The following is a 20,251-nucleotide window of genomic DNA, read 5'->3' on the forward strand; positions in this document are numbered from 1 at the left end:
CTCTAAGCTGAGCGCTATTAAAGTGGCTGTTAAGCTGATGACCAGTCTGATCACTAGCATCCACAAAGAGATCACAAACCAGGCTTTTGTGAATACAGGGGACATCATGCTGTTAGGCCAAATACACCAATGACAACAATTAATACAGCAGAATACGTTGCAAATAATAAAAATAATAGACAACCTGGGTATGTTTTAATTTGGTAATAAAGAATAAATAATTAGACTAGCACTTGTATAGCTATAAAATCTTAATTTTACTAGTAAAGCTAATTATTTTTTTTAATTGTTAGGTGCTGTAGCTTTAGGCACAGAATTTTTTTTATGGGTGGTGGCAAGACAGAAATCACTAAATATGTGATACTGGATTTTATATATATGGCTACCAAAGTTAGTGTATATTGGAATAGATTTTCATAACTAATATTTAAGTATTTCAAAACTGTAAATGAATGCAACTAATGTAAGCAAAATAAATTAAGATCTGTCTATCTCATTAGCACAACTCTTAAAGGCAAACAAGCTATTTTAGTTTAATAGAATGTCTACAATCTTTGTGCCTAATTTCTATAGTCTTCCTGTAATTTTACAGATGTTCTGTTAAGTTTGTGGAAAAGAAATAAGAAAATGTGAAGGAATTTCAAAACAAGCGAATAAAGTATATTTACTTAAACTGTCTGTCTTTCTACATCCTTTGAAAAGAAAATCTGGATGGTGTACCTATTTAAACAAAACATGTAAAGAACTGTGCATTGATTTTAGATAAGCAATACCGGTTACTAGTAAATGGTTTATTAATTATTTAAATATGCCGTTTCTACAATTACAATATATACAACAGATACTGGGTTTAGTACAGATGAGAGTAAAATACATAAGGATAATTTGTGAATTTGAATCGCAACCACAGGTAGACATTTTCAAGAAGTATTTTTATTTATTTTTATTCATGCAGCAACCAACTTGAGATACAAGAACCAAGCAGCTGCTGTTAAATATACAGTAATAGCGCCCCTTTATATTAAAAGATTCCTTTAATGCAGTTCAGGTTAGTCGTGTGCTCCTAGCTCCAATGGCAGTAACTCCCAGCTGCTGTAGCTCATCCAACCAGATCATCTGTTTGTGGGACAACCGGTCATTTGGGCCTTTCACTTCCACCAACTAAAAAGTAAAAAAATAAATAAATAAATCCACCTTGATAAACAAAGAAAGTTGTACATAACCATTGCCTTGACCTCAATTTACCCTGACAGCACAAACAAGTCTGAAAGAGCTGACAGCAGCCAGCACCGTCACTTGATATTTTGTGCAGATTTCTGGCTGAAGATTACAGGTATTTCCAGTAATGAAACTGAATCTACATTGACTGCTAAGAACCCAATTGTTCCACTTTTGAAGAAACTATGTAGGTAACAGACTGGTGTCCTGTGAATGGGACTTTTGAGTCCTTGACATTCACTTCTACAGCATTTATTGGTTCATCCCACTTCTCTGAACCAACAAAGGAACCACGATTTTTTGGGTGTTGCAATGCAACTACCACAGCTCATGGATTCGTTTTTAGATCGGATATGGTCAACCTCCTCTACACTTCCTGTGCAATCCAATGTGTGGAGACTCAATTTTATAAATGCAGAAATCAGGATGTGGTCAAGGCTTTAAAACTGTAAAATTATTAGAAATTCAAACATTCACATTAAATGTCTTTGTTCATTCTGGAAATAAAGGAAACAGGAGGGTAGGGCAGCGTTTGGCTGGCTGATTGCATCGGTCTCTGCCTGGGCACACTACACCACATGAGCACTAGAGCAACAGCTTGTTTCTCTTGGATCGCTGCTGCAGGCAAACAGCAGTATTTTCAAACAAAGACAATAAAGCACTCTGCATTATTACAGGCTGTGAAACTTTCAAGTCTGATAAGTTTCTAGTGCAGCTAGAAAAAATATAGGGTTTTTTACACCAAGAGAGATCTTGTTCAGATGAAATATGGTTCAGGTTTGGGATCAGTACAGTCCAAGCATATCAGTAATCTGAACAGCATCCTGTTCCAAATGGACTGAATTAGAGTATGCCTTTCTTATGTATTTCAAGACAGACACAAATCTATTTAATTTGTGAGAGAAGCACCTTTCAAACTTGAAAAAAGCTAGTAGCTGAACAGACAGGAAATGGCTGCACTTGAATACTTTCACTAGTCTGCACAGACTCGCATGCCTGCTGCACCTGTCACACAAGGATCTCAGCAATGCAGCGAGACTGTGAGGTCAGGTCACTCTCACTAGTGGTATGCTGTGGAATGAGGTGGGGCTAGCACATTCTGAATATCCTGTCTGCTCTAGGGAGGTCAGCCACACGTCTATTCCACTCCTACACGGTGGACTGCTGCAGTGAGACACAAGAAGAGAACTCCCAAACAAAATCTATTTACTGGGCTTAATCTATAGAAACATCTTGAAAGGAAAAGGAAGGTGGGTGTAAAATGTATTCTAACGAAACAGACGTGTCGGTACTTTGAAAGGAATCTTAGCACAAGTTGCATTCTGCGCATGGAGTAACTTTGTTGTAACGAACCAATTTTTCAATAGCAGTCCGTACCCTTATCGAAGCCCTGATGGTGGTAATGAGCCAGTGCCAGTTCCTCCACGGAACACATGACCGTGGCGGTGGAGACACCCTCTTCTCTGCTTCTCCCTCTGGGCAGGGCCGCCCCCTCCATCAGGAAAACAGACTTCCCCATCCCTGCATGAGGGCACAACTTCCCTCGGATTGTCACCTGCACAGAGACAGACACACAGACGCTAGCAAACAATAAATGAGGAACATCCAGCAAAACAATTTCTGTAAGATACTGGAAGCCGCAGTTTAAGCTTCCCCATGCTTTGTCTGGGTGTTCCCGTCCCATTCACTTACCACCACCACACTTTCCAGAGGCAGAAAAGTAGAACAGCCCCCTCAAGCGTCTCAAAAAATAAATGAAAAACACTCTTGGAAGGTACGTTTTTTATTAAATTTCTTTTAACAAAAAAATACTGACAAAAGATGAATACGAAATGACTGTAGAGAGGCAGTTTACAGAATACTATCAGTCCAGTTCTAAGGTTTTTTGGGGTTAGAGATTTTTACATTAGCAAAACTACTTTTATCATTTATTAACATGTATCATCTTTCATGGCAGATCTTCGAGTCAACAATGAGGTAACTATTATTTATTTATTTTTTTTTTAAATCAAAACTAATAGAGACCGACAGGCTTCTGATTCAACCTATGTGAGCCCATATCTTCATTCTTAGTTCCTGCAGCTTATTGAGGGGAGTAAATAATTCAATTGCTCTGTGCTGGGGGATGAGAGAAAGACAAGGGGGGTGGTGGTGGGGAGGAAGCTAAGCCTTGAGGTAAAGCTTAAGCCCCATGATACTGAAAACCCACCACCTCAATATAGTATATTCTCTTTGTTGGTTTTGTCAGTTTTCCAGGTTTGTTCAGCTCACAGTGAGCACGGCATCATGCTTTCTCATCTCCCAGGGAGACTAAAAGGAGAATGCCCGATAAGGCCACTGTGAGGCGTGCTGCATGCTGCTGTACAGTCGTGGGCTCCAGACAGCAAGAGAAAGAGCCAGGCACAGTGTGTGCTCACTAACTATTTATCAGCATGTGTGTTCAGATAATTAGAATAGAAAAAAATTGCAGCAACAAAGCTGTGACCCTTTAAACTTTTTTCATGCAACGTCAGCAACAACTAAATGATCTACTGGCGGTTAGATATTTGAGCACCAGCACTATAAGGCTTGTGCCTTTAGTAAATGAAATCATAAGCTAAATAACTACACACTGTAAGATTGCATTTAAAAACAAACAAAAAACACAGATATGCAATACCTCACACCCTTGTGAAAGGTATGATAACCTTAAACTTATATACAATATAATGTCTCCAAACATACATTTAAAAAGTCAGAATGCTATGGGAAGGACACTTACATGACTGGCATCATTCACTTCTACAGCTGGCACATCTTTCAGAAGATGTCTGAACTTTTTGCAGCTGGGAGACTCTCTCAACCTCGCTGCTCGCTGATGCCCTGTTCGTACCAGCGGATCAAACAGCCCTTCTTTGATGCAATTAATTTCCTTAGAGACCAGAAACAAAAGAACAGAAATAAAGGTACAATAGTTTCAAATCTGGAGGAGGTAGGGACACCAAAACACATAAATAAAAAAGTGAGTTGGGATGCCTCCTCTTAAAATCTTACTCCTTGCAGTTTTGTAAAATTGTAAGCACTTCTGTTATTGTGTGTGACATGCAGTTTATCATTTTTTTATAGCAATTCTCTGATAGAAGTACACCACACCCTCGCTATAAGGAACCTGTAGGAGTCCAAGCCTTTAGTTCGTTATATCGAGGGGTTCGTTATAGCAAAAGGACAATCAAAATGAACAATAAACTGTTGGAGTAAGCTAATGAGATGAGATTGTGAATACAAGTAGAATTACATGTACCTGTTCAACTCATCTATGCAGTAAACTGCCTTTGCTTTACCCTATTAGTTAAAAAATTAAAATGCAGTACAAAAAGCAAAAATCCCAAACTGAAGCTTTTATTCCAAATCAACCCAACATGAAAAGTTAATCAGATCCTGAAGTTTTTTGTCATTGTTGCTTTTCTTTAATCAATTTTGCTTTGCCGCATGGTTGCTTAACAAGCCAGAAAAGTGCTTTTCGACAACCTGTACTCACGACAGAGACACCCCTGAGTTACTCCTTTTTTCAAACGATCATCCAACTTTATTACAGCATAAAGTGATTTTCGTTTCGGAGGCATAGTTATACAGCACACACCTTTTATTAAGACAAAAGAGTTGATTTCACTGCGGAGGTGGCATCCCGTGTGTACAGACCGGGATGTTGATATGTTTATATGACATTTTTTATCCGAAGGATCATTGTAATGAAGGCCGTTATAGTGAGGGTGTACTGTACCTCCTCTGTGCGTTTCAGATGTTGTTGTAAATTGAAAGCCAGGCGGTCCCGCCAGCACCCCCTGCTGTCTAGACAATAGGCAGACTGAGACAGGAGATTCTGCAGCTCTTCCACAGCCTCCTGAAATACAGACATTGCTGACTCGTCATCACCCTGAGACACATATAGACGTGTGTATGCTGACAATGCTGCGGGGTGTGTGCTGCCTCACACCTTGTACATGTGCAGCCTCTGCAGAATCTCCACGCCCCGGGAGAGGATGCGGGTGTAGACCCAGCCAACAGTGAAGCAGCGCAGGTACACAGGCACACATGCAACTCTTCATAGTACCTGCAGTGAGCACATAAACACAACAAGCACCAGGTGGAGTACTGACCCTCAGGAGCTGCGCTGCTAGCAGAGGGGAAGACAATGAGGACTGTATCACACCGTACGCTACTACCTCAGGTCAGTCACTTTCCTCAGTTCCTGCCAGGCAGCTTTAGCAGTCTGGAAGAGCAGATTTGCCTCGTCGCAGTGTCCATTCAGCATGGCAGCCATCACGACATGTGCATTGCTGTCTCATACCTAACCCAAAACAGAACTCAATTAAGCACCATGATTTTATTTGTTCCCAGATCTGAATCACAATGCTAGCTGCTTGATATAAATGGTCTAGAGCGAGGTTTCTCAAACTTGGTTCTGGGGACCTCCTGTGTCAGCTGGTTTTCATTCCAACTGAACTCTCAATTACTTAACTAGACCCTTAATTGAACTGATAATTTGCTTAATTAGACCTTTTTTTACTTGTTTTCAGCTTTCAAGTTATAACATGTCATTAGTAATTTGAAACCTGCAACAGCTGAAAATAATTTAAAATGTCTAATTTTAATGTTCAATTAGTTAAGTAACAGAGATCAGTTGGAATGAAAACCAGAAGACATGGGGGAGTCCTGAGAACCCCTGGTCTAGAGCATATGTCAAGATCTATTTATTGTTATTTTTAATGCCAAAAATATGTTTTTAATGTTCCAGTCCACTGTAAATAAATGCATAATTAATCCATAAAGTGTAATGTGTACTGTCAGCAAAGACTTCCACCTGCACAGTTAATGTCTTCTTAAGACTGAAGCGCCACCCCACGTTAGTTATTTTCAATTTCAGTGAAGTCCACTTCAGATGACTCCTGTGGTGCCTCAGTATTTTACTATATTACAGAATGTAGAGGATTGTGATGGGTGTACAGTCAGCAGGGTGCACTGTTGCACCAAGAGTATTCAGAACTTGCATTACTTTCCCTAAATAATGGGTGCTATCTGATAGTTATTTAGCTTTTCATTAATGAAAGAATGATAAGTCTTTTAATCTATGCTTACAGATCATGGTCCAGTTTTAAAGCTAATCAATACTGTATTTTGACAAAGTTAGTCAATAATAATAATAAAAAATTAATTATCCCTTGAATAAAACTCTTGCTACCGTTAATACTAGTGTTAATTGGGGTCCGTGAAACCAGTCAAAAGACATTAGTACATAGTATAGCCCAATTACATTATGCATGACGTTAAGCAGGTCAAATACTGCAGAGAGATGAGAAAAACAACATCTCGAGATCTCACACCGGAGTTGTGAGCAGTCTCTCCACACTCTCACCTGATGAGATCCTCCCTGTCCTGGAAGACCTTGCTTTCCCTGTGGACGGTGTAGCCTGGCCCACATGCGGCCCACATTGACCATGAGCACGGTGTAGAGCTGGCCCTGTCCCCCCCTGCCCGTCTCCTCGTCCTCCACGGAGTCTGAGAGAGAGAAGAGGAGCAGGACCCCGGCAGAATACAGCGCGGGGCCCCTTGCACATCCACACACACACGCCTGCCAGCTCCCTAGCCCTGCAGGCACAAGCACAGTCCTCACCCTCACAAGCACCACTATCAACACACACCTATCGAAAGCCCACTTCATTACTGATCTGCTGGAGGCTTCCTGTTAGTAGTCCTTTGTAATTGTGAGACACCCTCTTGAAATAAACATTTGAGCACTAGTTATTACTACCCTGTAAGATTTTCAGAACCCTTAGTTTTTTCAGTTATGAACTGCATTTTGACAGTATGTTAAGTATGTTAAGCTGCTTCCCCACCTCCTCAAGATCACTGCCCCAGTGCCAGGCTGCTTGCTGCTGGAGCTGAAGAGCGAGCGCTGCCTGGACAGCTGGAGGAAGCCCTCCACCAGCTGCTGCTTCTGTCCGTTGGGGTTGACCAGGTGAAAACCATTTACCAGAGTCTTCAGCTCAGGTGCAGAAAGCAACTCCAGGACTTCGGAGATATCCTGCAGCTCGGATTCTAGCAGCACAGACAAGCACAAGCAAACCATCAAAGAGCGGGCTACGTTATTTAGAAGATGGCTAATAAATACTTTTTATTTTATAATAGTGTGAGCCGTACCTCTCTGCAGAAAGCCATTTTCTACAAGTTCTTTGATTACAGGTGCCAGGTCAGAACCGATCTCAGAGTACTCAAGCTTACACACTTTCAGCCAGTTCAGTTTCCTCTGGAACAGCCTCACATACAGCTTCTGTCCCACAGCTGGTAACACAGAACAGGAAAATACACAAGACTTATTTTCTGTAATCAGGAATTTACCTTTTGTCCCACATTAACTTCAGCTACATATAAAAAACATCTCTTTTCAGCAATGCACTGTTCCAAGCTGGCCTAGTTCTAAAAGTGATGCTCACTCCAATGTGTCTCACAGTAATCAAGCATTTATATTTCTCTGCCTAGGTGTTTCAGAACGGATGCACCTACAAGAGTATGCTGGCAACTCAGACTTTACGTTAAACCACCCAGACAAGTTATTGAAGGAGTGTATTATAACTTAATAGAAGTATGTGTTTTTAAGGTGGCCCTTTCCATAGACGATATCGCAGCAGAAGCATTATCATCCTGATTAGCAGGTTTATGACTGTCACTATTTGCAGATGAATCTGTTTCTGGTTTTGCATTGGATTGCCCTCCTTTACAGCTGATCCTCCCTGTCCAATACAGATGCATCAGGACTGTTGTTTGCATTGAGCTTTCTCTTGCACTTGTTCAATCAGGATACACTGACCAGCTGACGTGAAGTTGGAGTTGCTAATGGTAACAAGGAGGGCTCAGACACCTCAGCATTCAGCAATTCAGTTACTATCCTTCTTTTAGTTTTATTCTGTGAAGGCAACTCCATCATATCAAGATCTCTCAATTTAGCGTCCTCTGCGGAGCACCCAGGCATTACATCTAAAGATTCATCGCAATTATTTTCTTTCAGAGAGCTGTTCAAAGCACACACGTCACCAGTCCCTTCTGAAGAGCTGCCAACCTGTTTTTGGGCTGCTGGCAAAGCTTCCTTGGAGTGTTGGTTGGAGTTTTGACTGTGAGGCTTTCTTGATAACTCTGAAGCAAGGCATCCCAGACGAACAGTTCAAACAACCTTAGCTGTACATTCCTCTGTTTTCTGTGAAATAAAATAATTTTTAAAATAGGGGCTAGCCTGTTCATCCTTGACAGCACCCTCAGAGGCAGCATCTCGGTTTCTTGTGGTCCAGGATCTTCTCAGGCCTTCTTGGAGATTTCAAAATAGCCTCTTGGCTTGAGTTCTTACTCACAGAGTTTACAAAAATGACATCATCACCATCATCATATTCGCGAATTTCTGACACTGCTTGTCAATGTTCGTTCGCTGGGGAATTTCGTTCAGACATTTGGTAAATAAACCAAGCAGAGTACATAACTTGTCATGTGAACAGCATTTGTTGATTTGTTTCATTCAGATATTTGGTAAATAAACCAAGCAGAGTACATGCCTTGTCATGTGAACAGCATTTGTTTAATCCTAGCTTTTTGAATTGCGTTCCCTCAAAGGCAGAGCTAATCAACTGCAGTCTCTCAGGCTAAATCAGTTGATCGCTGAAATGACCGATTAGCCAATCCTTGCTCTCTGCTCATAATTTTGCCCTTGGTTCCTATTCCTGATCTTATCTTTCTATTACAGCTTTTTATGCTGTTGCATTGCCTCATTTGAACAAACAAACAAACACAAATGCTGAATAGGTATTCAACGTTCATTGGATTTATCATAAAAGTTACAAAAGTTTAAAGACCTTTACACCTCTCAAAACCTTTTTTTGTTTGTTTTGCTGTTGATGTTTTTGACTCTGGTAAAGCCCATTACAATGTATTTGTTTGGAAATAGTACCCAGCTCACGTGGAGGCTAGAATGCCAGTGTAAGGTTGAGGGAAAGGGGTCCTACCACAAGCAACATACAAACACAATGTACTCTGCAGATTCCCCTGAACAGCACTAATTTTGAGACTACTTAATGGCTATCCAGGATTACTGTAGGGCTAATTGCAGTCTGTGAAGTCACAGAAAGTATCCTCAAAAGATATGTCTGAATTTCTTTAAAAAAAACCCAGTTGTGTTTCTTCATACACATGTGGTTATCAGTCTGTAAACATGTATAAATAAAAAAAACAGGGTGTGGCTTTAGCACAGAAGAGTTTGAATATGCCTGCTACACAATGACCAGCAATACCTCAGCTTTCAGAAACAAAAGTATCGCCTGTTTTTTTTTCATCACTGCTGTTTTGAATAGTGGCAATATAACCTTTTTTTTTTGTAGCAATCAAAAAAAGAAACCACTCCTATTGCAGCTCAGGAATACATGTTTAAAAGTCAATGCACGTGCTGTTAAAATACAGTGTATTTCTGTTAGATCTGGATGTATTAAATACACATTGACAAATGCACTTTTTATCAAATTAGATTTTTTTTTTTTTTACTTTCTTTTCATTAGAACTTTGTGGCTAAAGATTATGTAAAGGTTATTGCTAAACAGATGATAAACTGCAATGTGTTACACACAAGGACTAGAATTTGTATACATGGACTGTGTTTTGTAAATCATATAAAAAGCATATATATCAACTTTTAGCAACTTCAAAAACACATTCATAAATTGTTTATTTAAAGTGACGTTTCAAATTGTACACAAGTAATTCATATAAAAACAAACTAAACAGGAAGTCTGTACAAAAATAAATCTGAACCACTGGAAATGTTACAGTTTCAATTTGATGGCAGAAACTTCCTTGTGTTTTTTTTTCTTGGCTGCATCGTTCTTGGCTCCCTTGAGCTGCCTCTTCACCTGATCCTGCAGCTCGGAGAAGAAGGCCTGAGAGGATCGCAATGCTTTGTCCTTCCCCTCATCCTGGTGAAAACAGAAGAGTTCAGAAATGCAAAAACACAAGACAGTTCACTGGCCAAACCCTGACAGCTTGCCACCTCATGGGAGCAGTACTGCAGAATCTGTGCAAGAAACCTGATTGCAATTCAAACGCAATTTAATAGTCAGCTAGACTGTTTAAGTGAATGAGTACTGGGCATATGCATACTCAGCGATAGCTAGTCCATGAATCACGTCTAGTGACTTTTGCAGAGTCAGATAAAACTTCTAGTGAAGCAATACAGAGGACAGCAGTTTATTTTAGGCATTGTTAAAGATCAAGGTCTTTGTTTTTATTCCGCGATCTAACGTGTAGTACGGAAATTTGAGGATTTGTTTGGCTTGTACTTTTATTCTGTAAAACCTTGAATATTTAATGCACTGTATAACTTGTGAATATTGTAAATCAGCAATCATTTTATTGATTTCAAGAATATTCTAGGATTTCAAAGTTGAAAGCCATTTTATTTAAACATTTTCTGAGAAATTTCGAAAGAAAGTTTTCAGAAGTCGACAACTGTCAATTAGAAGCTCAGATGAAGTTCAAAAATATACCACGTCAGTAGTTTCCTACCTTAAGCAAAGTAGTTTTGCCATCTTTAGCGAGTTTCTTCAGATTCTCAGCAGCCTCTTTCTTTGTGTATTTCAGGTTCTTCCCTTCGTTCATTTTCTCCCGCAGTTTCTGCCGTTTTTCTCTCTCTCTCTGTTTGAGCCGCTTGAGTATTTTCTTCTTTCTTCTCTCCCGTTTCTTGTCTGTTGCTGTTTTCTCTGCATCACCCTTAATGTCCCCAGCCTTGTTCTTTACCTGAAACATAGGTTAGCATCCATCAATGCACTGCATTTTTAAAGACCAATAATGTTTTTGTTTTTTTCCCCCCCACTGCCTATAAAATCAAAGTTTTCCCATAGTCAGTACCATCCAAGTGTTAACAGCGAGTGCTTGGCTAGCTTAAATCTATTCTGTCTCCGGAAGTATCCTCATGAAAGTAAAAACTTTTTTTTGTTTGTGTTTAATTATTTATTTACCTTCTGTATCAGTGACTACAGTGATTACACTATGTTTAAAAAAAATAGGACAGTTGCAAGATAACCTTAAAGAGCATTAGTGTGCCCAAAAATTAAAATAATACAAGTAATCTGCAGTTTTCACTGGTATTTTTTGTACTGTAGACAAGACTTACTTTGATTTCTTCTGGTGCAAGCAATGCCGCATTGCTGACACTCACTGGCGCCACCTCCTCCATAGTGATTGACGGCATGTTTGAAACTATCTTCACTTCTGGTGCAGGCTAGACAGGAAGGAAAACAAATTATATGATACACAAGGCCATATTTTGTGATCAACCTGTAAAAACATACAGCGAATACATATACTGGGAGTCTGGTCCAGAATTTTAACATCTGCATTAGGTATGATTACCTTAGCCAACCTATCTATTTTCTTTCTACATTAATAATGGGCTTGTGCCAAGTAAACTTACTAATTATACATTGTGATGTGATTGTAATTTCCTGTGAGGGGATTTGCTATTTTTTATATCAATGTTAAACAGGTTGACAAGACTAACACTGAAATAACTTTGGCGTTAAAACTTTAACAGCATTGCTCCCTCGGGTAAACCAGTAATAAAACAGGCCACTACACTTCCAGCATCCATGTATTTTGAAAAACGAAGCAGTTTATTTTCAGGCTGTTAAATGCCACATGGTTAAAGGTTCATTCTTCATTTATATTTATTTGTTGTGTCGTCAGCAGGAATTGTTGCAAAGCAAGCAAGTCTGTGTGTCTCTGAAAACCAAAGCATTTTTTCTCATTACAGTTTTAAAAACTGCTTTCACAAGAACAGCAGCAAGATACTGAAATGTGGCAGGTAATAAAGATCTTGTTCCGAGGGAGTTGCTGTGATTAACAACCAGATAATTCGGTCCCTAATCCCCAGTTATCCCTAATACTGCTTTTATATGTCTATTACTAAACTAAACATATGATTGGCTTACTGAAGTCTACTTTAACTCATACAAGTTGGTTAGATTTTTAGTTTTGGGTCAACACAGACAGTGTACTTACAGGTTTTGGTATGAACTGGAAGTTAGAAAGAGCATCCAGCTTCAGGAAAAGGGAGTCCATCATTTTCTGAATTTCCAAATGTGCTGGATTCTCTTCTTCCTCTGCCTTTTGCTGTAATTTTTTTTTTTTTTTTTTAATTAAATAAATAAATAAATAATAAAGATAACACATTTAAATATACAATTAAGTCCAGTGTACAGTGATTAAAGTGCTTGTTTTGAGATCGTGCAGTATTAACTCTTTAGATGGTTAAGTTGGCTACAATATTTTATTTAGCTACAGTTAATTATTCTGCTACCTGTGTCTGCTTCAGGTACTCCTGCTCATACACCTCTGCAAGGCTGAGCTTGCTCTTCTCATGGGTCAGAGTCAGTCTCTTCTTGTATTCAAAGGCATCCTCTTTGGGCTTTTCTTTACGGACCACATCATCCCAAGCCTTAAATGAAGATCAAAAAAGACAAAAATATAAAAAATGTATTTCTGTTCTGTGTAAAGAGTAACATCTCTCAGTCTCAGCAGGACTTTAATATTACAAGAAATATAAATCATGAAACACTGAAAGTTTGCTCAAGAGCAAACATCACTTTACAAAGAAAAAACATTGGGACTTCAGTGAACTAACCTGGTCCTTGATCCTCTGTTTGATGATATCATCTAAATAAAGTGTGGTCTCTTCTGTGATCACAGGGGCTAGAAAGAGAGCAGTTTCAAAGTAGAATTATGACAATCCTTTTTATTTAAAGAGCTCAGCCAAACCGGATGCTCATGATCCACTTTGTAGTAAAGAAAGTATGCTACCGTATATAATAATATATAACAGTTATAAAAGTCTTTGTATCTGCATCAGTGAAAAAAATCAAATGATCTGTTCATAACATGAGCACTGAGACGCTGCAAAAAACAGCCGCTGGACTGTCCAATAAAGTCTACCTACCCATTCTAGCAGCTTGGTCAAACACAAGGTTCTCCTCAAGCAAACTGTTATCTGGGCGTTTCTGTCCTGACACCTCTCCTATTAGTTGCCATGGCTTATTTTCCAAGGCTGCTTTTTCAAGCTCCTGAATCTTCTCGGCCATCTGTAAACAAGACAGCACACACTCTCATTCAACTTTGAATGGTGGCACTAATGGTGGCAAAAAAAACCCCAAAAAAACACCTTAACGTTTGCAACTTCAGGCTAAAAGTACAACATTCTTTATTCATATACATTACTGTAAATGAGTAGTCCAGAAAATGGATCACTGTAAATAAGCTGCAGTGAATTTACAATAGCATGCTACCGTGCAGAAACAGTCAGTGATAAGCGGTCCTTGGCCTGTATGAATTACCTTTTCCTGACGTTTTTCAAATGAGGACTTGGGTCCTGGCTTTTCCGGCTCCTTCCACTTCCCACCAAGGATATCCGACACATCTTCACCTTCACTGTCTTCTGACAGGTCAAAGGTCACTTTCTTCAAAGCCTCCTTGGCTTGCCTGCTTTCCACATTCTCCTCCATCTCATGCCTACAAAACCAAAACTAATCAGCCAAACTGAAACAATAAAGCCTTTTACATTTCATTTGGCAGTTGTGGCATTTTAACAGAACCAAAACACATATTTAAAAAATACTTTTTCTTTCATCTTAATTAGATCATTGTAGTGCTCTAATTATTATATATAAAAATTGGTCATCACCACAAGCTCTGAAAGGGGTGGTTATTTGTATAAGACAGGAGCTACTGCAAGTGATTGTATGTAATCTAGGAATACATACTCATCATCTTCCATTTCTTCTTCCATTTCCTCATCATCCTGCCCGTATTCCTCTCCATCACTGCCCACATTATCATTTTCCTTGACAGCAACCGGCTTAGCAGGGCCTCCCTCTGGGTCAAAAAAGTCCTTGTACTTCAGGTCTCTTGAGCTTTTCTGCTGCTGCAAACCAACAATTTGATGGTAACAAAACAAACAAAAGAAGAAAAATAAATGTACTGCACAATAAGCAGTGCAGTGGTCCAAAGTGATGGTTATAAGGTTTAATGTATGAACCACATATGTAGCCCTAATAGGGGTGCAGGTGTCTGTGAAGTAGTTTGTACAACAAAAGTTAGTAACAATTTTATGCTGCCGTTACCTTTTTTTTATTTGTTGAAACAATGTCTTCATCCTCCATCTCTTCATCCTCTGACAGCATGTCCTCAAAGTAATCGATATCACTGTCTCCTCCCTCGCCCTTCTCCTCTTTCTTTTCAACATCTTCCAGAAAAGCCTCCATCTCTGCCAGCCTGAAAAACCGATCATCAACAATGGACCCGCCCCCCTGCCTTTCAGTCTTTCTCTGTCTCTGTTGTGTCTGTTTTTCGAGAGCATCCACGTCAAAGTCGACATCTGAATCTTCATCACTAAACTTTTCAAATGCTGTGTTTTTACTTGCCGATTTCCTGCTTGCTTTTTCATTCTCCTCCTCCGACTCACTGCCTCTATCTTCACTTCTGTAGTTTTCTAAATCTCCATCCTTATCCTCACCTAAATCCTCTTGGTCCAAGTCCTCCTCACTCCCAGAATCCTCCACTGACCCTGCAGCATCATATTCCTCCTCTGATTCTTCTTCTGGAAGGAGGCCAATATCGTCAGCTTCTTTAGCTGTTCTCATCACTGCCTTTTGAAAATGCCTCAGAATTGAATCATTCTGCAGTTCCAGCTCTTGCCAGATCTGTTCCTCATCAAAATGTCCTATTACCAGTTCTTTTAAGGGGCTGCCCACTGCGCCAGCAGGCTCTTCTGCTTTGTGGAAATCATAAAGCGTCTTTGTGAGAGATGTAAAGTCTGATGCCAGTCCATCCTGCAAGCTATTTAAAAAAAAAAAAAAAAAAAAGGCAGGAAATTATTATGATGTCACCATTAGTATTTCACATCAAAAACACACTAATGTGATCTGAAAGGTCTTGAACCACCGCAAAGGCATATATATATATATATATATATATATATATATATATATATATATATATATATAATTACAAGAAAGACTAACATTATAAACCCTTGTCCGTTCACAACTTAATAAAATGACGTTTCTCCTTTACATTCTGCAAATCAACATAATCCTATGTATTAATTGCTCAACTAAGCTGATGTGTTCACCTGCACCTTATATTACTAGCGCAGTTAAAATAATGACAGTTTTAAAGATTACAGTTAACTACGTGTGGTTATAGCAACGACGTAAGATGTCAGCTATCTAAAATATAGCATTTTATTTTACCTTAAAAACTGTTCCGGGTGAGCAGTATTTGTATCTAAAAGCTTTAAACAGCTTTCCAACTTGGAACACGCTGCCCCACCGGCCATAACTTCATTCACATGGGAAGCTTTGGGCTCCCAGATAAACATGTCCGTCAAGGAACAGTGTCCTTCATTTTAGACTCAATCGGTTGAAATTTGTTCCCCAGAACAATAGTTCCTTGTAAAAAAATTGCGTAAATATTGTTCATTTCACACGAAAGAAGACCAAGACAGTTGCTTAAATATTCTTAAGTTACGTTAAAGCACTATCTCTGTGTGTTTAATGTGGTGGCTTGGCATTTTGTCTGTCCCCATGAATAAAAATAATGATGTCCTTTTTCCTGTAGCTACGGTATTTGTTAGATAAAATGCGTCTCTTTAAAACCGTCGCACATGTCTACGATTAACACAGTAAATACTGTTTTAAATCAACTATACGCGCCGTTAAATTGTTTCAAAATGTTTTTAATATTACACAATAATAATGTATTCGATCTGTGTAAACCAGGTGGCAGTGTAGTTTTATCATCCGGTGGTACAGTATAGATACAGTTGCATTTGAAAAGCATTTAAAAAATGGCGGCCTCCATGATGAAGGTTGCAGGTATTTGCTGTTGTATTTTACAATATTGTCTGAAGAAGATCTTAGAAACGAGCTCTAAGGAGAGGAAATGATAAGTGAACGTTCCTAATTTGCGTTTAATAATAATAAATACAGTGAACACCCATAAACACAGTCACTGGTTATATTTGGTTGTTTACTGTTCACATAGATTTACATCCCTGCATGCAGGCTGTTTTTATGTGCTTGTTTTATAACCGCCTGTTCTTGTGGCTGATCTCTGCTGTACCATTGAATGTAGGCGACTGCACAAAGCGATACAAAAACTTAAGTCATGAAATGTTTTATGAAATACAATACAGGTATCAGTCCAGAGGGAAAGATAATTTGGAATTCTATGCAGAACAGAAACCACCACACAGCTGTAATTAACAAAGCCCCTTTTTGCAGCTGCAGGTGTTGTCGGGCATTTTGGTCATGCAGTACCCGCAGTCAGGAGGTTATCCTTGTCAAAGCCCCTTGCCCAAGTGGTACCAGGTCCCATGTGGAAGCTGAGTCGGCTGAATCACATTGCCATTGCGGTGCCAGATCTTTGTACCGCGATGTACTGGGAGCCCGTGTGAGCGACACCGTGCCTCTGCCGGAGCATGATGTCTACACTGTCTTTGTGGAGCTGGGCAACACCAAACTGGAGCTGCTGTACCCCCTGGGAGAAAAGAGCCCCATTTCAGGTTTCCTGCAGAAGAACAAAGCTGGCGGGATGCATCACATCTGCATTGAGGTAGGAATTTAACGCAGTATTTTGTTTTTAAATCACTTATTAATTGCTTTAGATTCAGGGTCAGGGGCTGCGTTAAACGCTTCTTTGGTTATTGAATCTAAAATAAATCTGTGCCATCAGTTGTCTAATCTCTTTTTTCCAGTACTTCAATAATATATTTCACTGAGGGTCAGATCCATCATGATACAAAACAGTACTGATGAAGAAAGTACTTCTATTGTAGTTGCTTTTACTGATTGTATCAGTTAATTTATGTTTTGCTTTATAACATGCTATTTGCTGCTGCATTCACAACCAGTCCAGAGTTTGTTGAAACTTTTGTATATTTTATTTTTGTACGTTCAGGTGGATGACATAAAGGCAGCTATAACAGACTTAAAAGCCAAGAAGATTCAAACCCTTTCAGAAGAACCTCGCATTGGAGCACATGGCAAACCAGTGATGTTCCTTCACTCTAAAGACTGTGATGGTGTTCTTGTGGAGCTTGAAGAAGCGTGAAGCAGCAGAGTCAATGAGACAAAGCCCCGTTCTGCTACAGCCCCACGACATCCATTCCTACAGAAAACTAACAAAGAAATACTAATTATATAGAATGGTTTTATACAGTATTTTCTTTTTCCAAACAGTGTTCTACAGTACCATGCAATAATGTAAAACTGATAAATATTTAAAGGGTCAGTTAATTTTGAAGACTTATTAATGTCATATTTAATCATTAAATATTGTTTGTGTTCAGACAGTTAATGTATAAGAATGAGTAGCATTAACAAGAAAAGAATGGAAGAATACTGGATTACTTCTCAGTTTTGTTTTTTTGTTTTTTGTTTTTGAAGTTTTTCATCTCTACAAGACTTTATGTAGCTTTTTATTTATTTTTTGTCCTGGTGGATAAGGTTTTGAGATATCTGTAGAGAGCGCCAGAGAGCTGTAGTACCTTGTATTGATTTCTTGTTACAGTTCCCCTATCTTACTGTTTGGTGGTTTTTAACCTAATTCCATACAACTTTACTGATTGCCAGCTTTAGGCTTCTCACAAGACCTATATTGGTTATCCCATGAAAATGGCCCCGTAACTGTCTGCACCAACATACTGTTCACAGGTTTATTTTCCCTTGCCCAGAAAAGCCACTGATCGTTTCTTTGAGACTGTATTAAATCACCTGCTGCTTGTGTGTGCTATAGGCTTTTCAACATAAGTGGAACCAGATATGAGCAATATGCTAGAGTCAGTGGAAGGCTACAGCATCATTTGTACTATTTTTAAAGAATAGATGCAAATCACATTTTCTTTTATTATGCTATTGTGAAAAGTTTGAATACGAACAACATCACACAGTAATATGGTGTGTCATAGTATGAAATGCCTCACCTATGTTATCAAATTTGAATCTTTTGTTTCAAGTTTCACAGTACCAGGAAGTATCCATCACAGTTGGGGTAAATTCCATTTTTTCAATTCCAATCCTGGTTCCCTTTTATACAATTTCTACTCCGCTTAAGTCTTTACAGAGGTTTATGCCATAGGCTTTATCAGTTTACCTGACAAGTTCACTAAGTTGTATACAGTATTTGTTTGCTCAATAAAGCCTTCATTGATCTACACACAAATTAATATGTAAACAACCCAAATTATTTAGAGGCTATATTCTATTGTGATTTTTTTTTTTTTAAGTGAGGTTAACAGTCTGTATAATGCATAAGGAATAACGGTGTTCTGTCCTAATTTTCTTTTAGCTGTTTATTTCACTGCTCAGGTTGTTTTGTGTACACAGTAAAAGTAATACAGGCTTGGTTTGGATACACACCTATGCACAACAGCTGATAGACCTTGCTTCCTAATTCACAAAATCATTTGTCTAAGAGTGGACACCCACTTGGCTGTATCTACAGCTACCCTTCATGAATGTTTTCAAAGATGAGTCTGTGCGATGCCTTAACACAATGCTTGCCTAATGTCTGCTCTGGTGGCTTTTATGGTCCCTGACCAAGATAAAGTATGGTTCAGCAAACACTTTAGATGATTTGGTTCAAAATCAAATCAGCAGTTCTTGACCTGCTGGCACACTGTTACTTTCTTTCTGCTGCTGCTGCTTAGACACAGCTATGAACTGTCTCATCTGTCAGACAGGAGATGACAAAAAAAAGCTTAGAAATCTCACGGGTACTAAAGACTTGTCAAGTTGAGTCTTTCAGACACTATACTCATTTGTCTTATATTGATATGCCTAGTACTGGGTCATAAAGCTGGATATATTGCCTCACTTACTGACTAAGGCTTCTTTTTTATGTTCGTGCCTCCCAGTATTTTGACACAACTGAGATGAAAAAACAAATCACGTTAAAGCTTAAAAATGACAAATCTTTACCTATTTCCTGAAATGGCCCACAGCCATTTTGTGAATGTAGTTCTAAGCCCTGCTCTTGCCTTGCAACTTGACAATGTGCTTTAGTTGCTGACATTTTATTATGCAGATATGACCGCTTGGAATAGAACGATATAAACATGTTATTGTTTGTGCTGTAAACCATTTCAGAGATCTTTACTGCCCGGAGAAATCTGTGTTTATTATAAAAATAATACATTAATGTGCCCAGAATGGGAAAGGATATTAGTGTAAAACACACAAAAAAATAGAAAGGCAGTTACAAAATAGGTTCAGATCTTCAGATAATCTTTCCCTGCCCCTTTCAGAAATACAGATATCTATTGCTAGAGATTAGATCAATTTTGCAAATTATATTATGAAAAATGAATAGCATAGGATCATACAGTCTGCAGATTCAACTGCATATGCTGGCACATTTATCTGATCCTTCAGTTCTTGTGGTAGCCTGTTCCAATAGGCAGGCTTTTTTTTTATTATTTCACTGCAGAACTTTTTTGTATTAATCGGTATTCTCTATATTATTAGCCATTATACTGTATGCAGTATAGCTCCGTTTTGGATTGACATGTACACTGTACTGAACAAACTAGATACTGCACCCATCTATGAAGTCCCATATATAGATGATTCCTGGTAAACAAAGACAACTGATAATTTTCGTAGGTGTGAAAAGAAAGCCATCCTCATTATACTTGATGAAGTTTGTGTTTTTGACCATCCTTCACTATAGCTAAAGGAAAGTCAAGTCTTGATGCTTCTACTGAATCGAAGGGTCTATCTTTATGCAGAGACTACCAATCATACCAAGCTGGCTGAGCTGTGTTGTGTTTTATCAGTTCAGGTAAGCAGTCCCCTGAAGACTGGTAAATGCAGTCCTATGGCTTGATTTGCTTGTGAGAAGACCAAATGGTCACTTGGCTTGGTCATTGACAGTACAAGGAAAAGAATAGCTTTCATAGGGTATGTGAAGC

The 20,251-nt window shown here is 38.9% G+C and overlaps 2 protein-coding genes and 1 pseudogene across 2 annotated transcripts; 1 reads left to right on the forward strand and 2 right to left on the reverse strand.

The window, feature by feature from the left end:
* Positions 1 to 1,073: 1,073 nt before the first annotated feature.
* LOC121299387 lies at positions 1,074 to 7,716 on the reverse strand (annotated as a pseudogene).
* Positions 7,717 to 9,568: 1,852 nt separating this feature from the next.
* Positions 9,569 to 15,635, reverse strand: mphosph10 (M-phase phosphoprotein 10 (U3 small nucleolar ribonucleoprotein)). Its single transcript, XM_041225748.1, has 11 exons — positions 15,531 to 15,635; positions 14,400 to 15,114; positions 14,040 to 14,200; positions 13,614 to 13,788; positions 13,220 to 13,361; positions 12,908 to 12,975; positions 12,584 to 12,721; positions 12,286 to 12,396; positions 11,399 to 11,506; positions 10,792 to 11,022; positions 9,569 to 10,202 (listed from the first exon to the last, which is right to left on the reverse strand). Exons 1-11 carry the CDS (start codon positions 15,614 to 15,616, stop codon positions 10,053 to 10,055), a joined length of 2,085 nt encoding a protein of 694 aa, XP_041081682.1. The 5' UTR covers positions 15,617 to 15,635; the 3' UTR covers positions 9,569 to 10,052.
* Positions 15,636 to 15,803: 168 nt separating this feature from the next.
* LOC121299281 (methylmalonyl-CoA epimerase, mitochondrial-like) lies at positions 15,804 to 17,529 on the forward strand. Its single transcript, XM_041226955.1, is given in 3 exon segments — positions 15,804 to 16,700; positions 16,703 to 16,893; positions 17,239 to 17,529. Coding segments are annotated over 3 exon segments (390 nt in total). The 5' UTR covers positions 15,804 to 16,654; the 3' UTR covers positions 17,392 to 17,529.
* The last annotated feature ends 2,722 nt before the right edge of the window (positions 17,530 to 20,251 follow it).

The sequence above is a fragment of the Polyodon spathula genome, chromosome 24 (genome assembly GCF_017654505.1).
Source record: "Polyodon spathula isolate WHYD16114869_AA chromosome 24, ASM1765450v1, whole genome shotgun sequence".
NCBI lineage: Eukaryota > Metazoa > Chordata > Actinopteri > Acipenseriformes > Polyodontidae > Polyodon > Polyodon spathula.

What these genes read in the sequence shown, in the direction of transcription:
- mphosph10 (XM_041225748.1), bottom strand. Translation starts at nt 15,616, where the DNA reads ATGGCCGGTGGGGCAGCGTGTTCCAAGTTGGAAAGCTGTTTAAAGCTT. An exon ending in TGACCAAGCTGCTAGAATGG is followed by an intron (nt 12,976 to 13,219) that starts GTAGGTAGACTT and finishes CTCTCTTTCTAG; the next exon opens with CCCCTGTGATCACAGAAGAG. An exon ending in AGTACCTGAAGCAGACACAG is followed by an intron (nt 12,397 to 12,583) that starts GTAGCAGAATAA and finishes AAAAAATTACAG; the next exon opens with CAAAAGGCAGAGGAAGAAGA.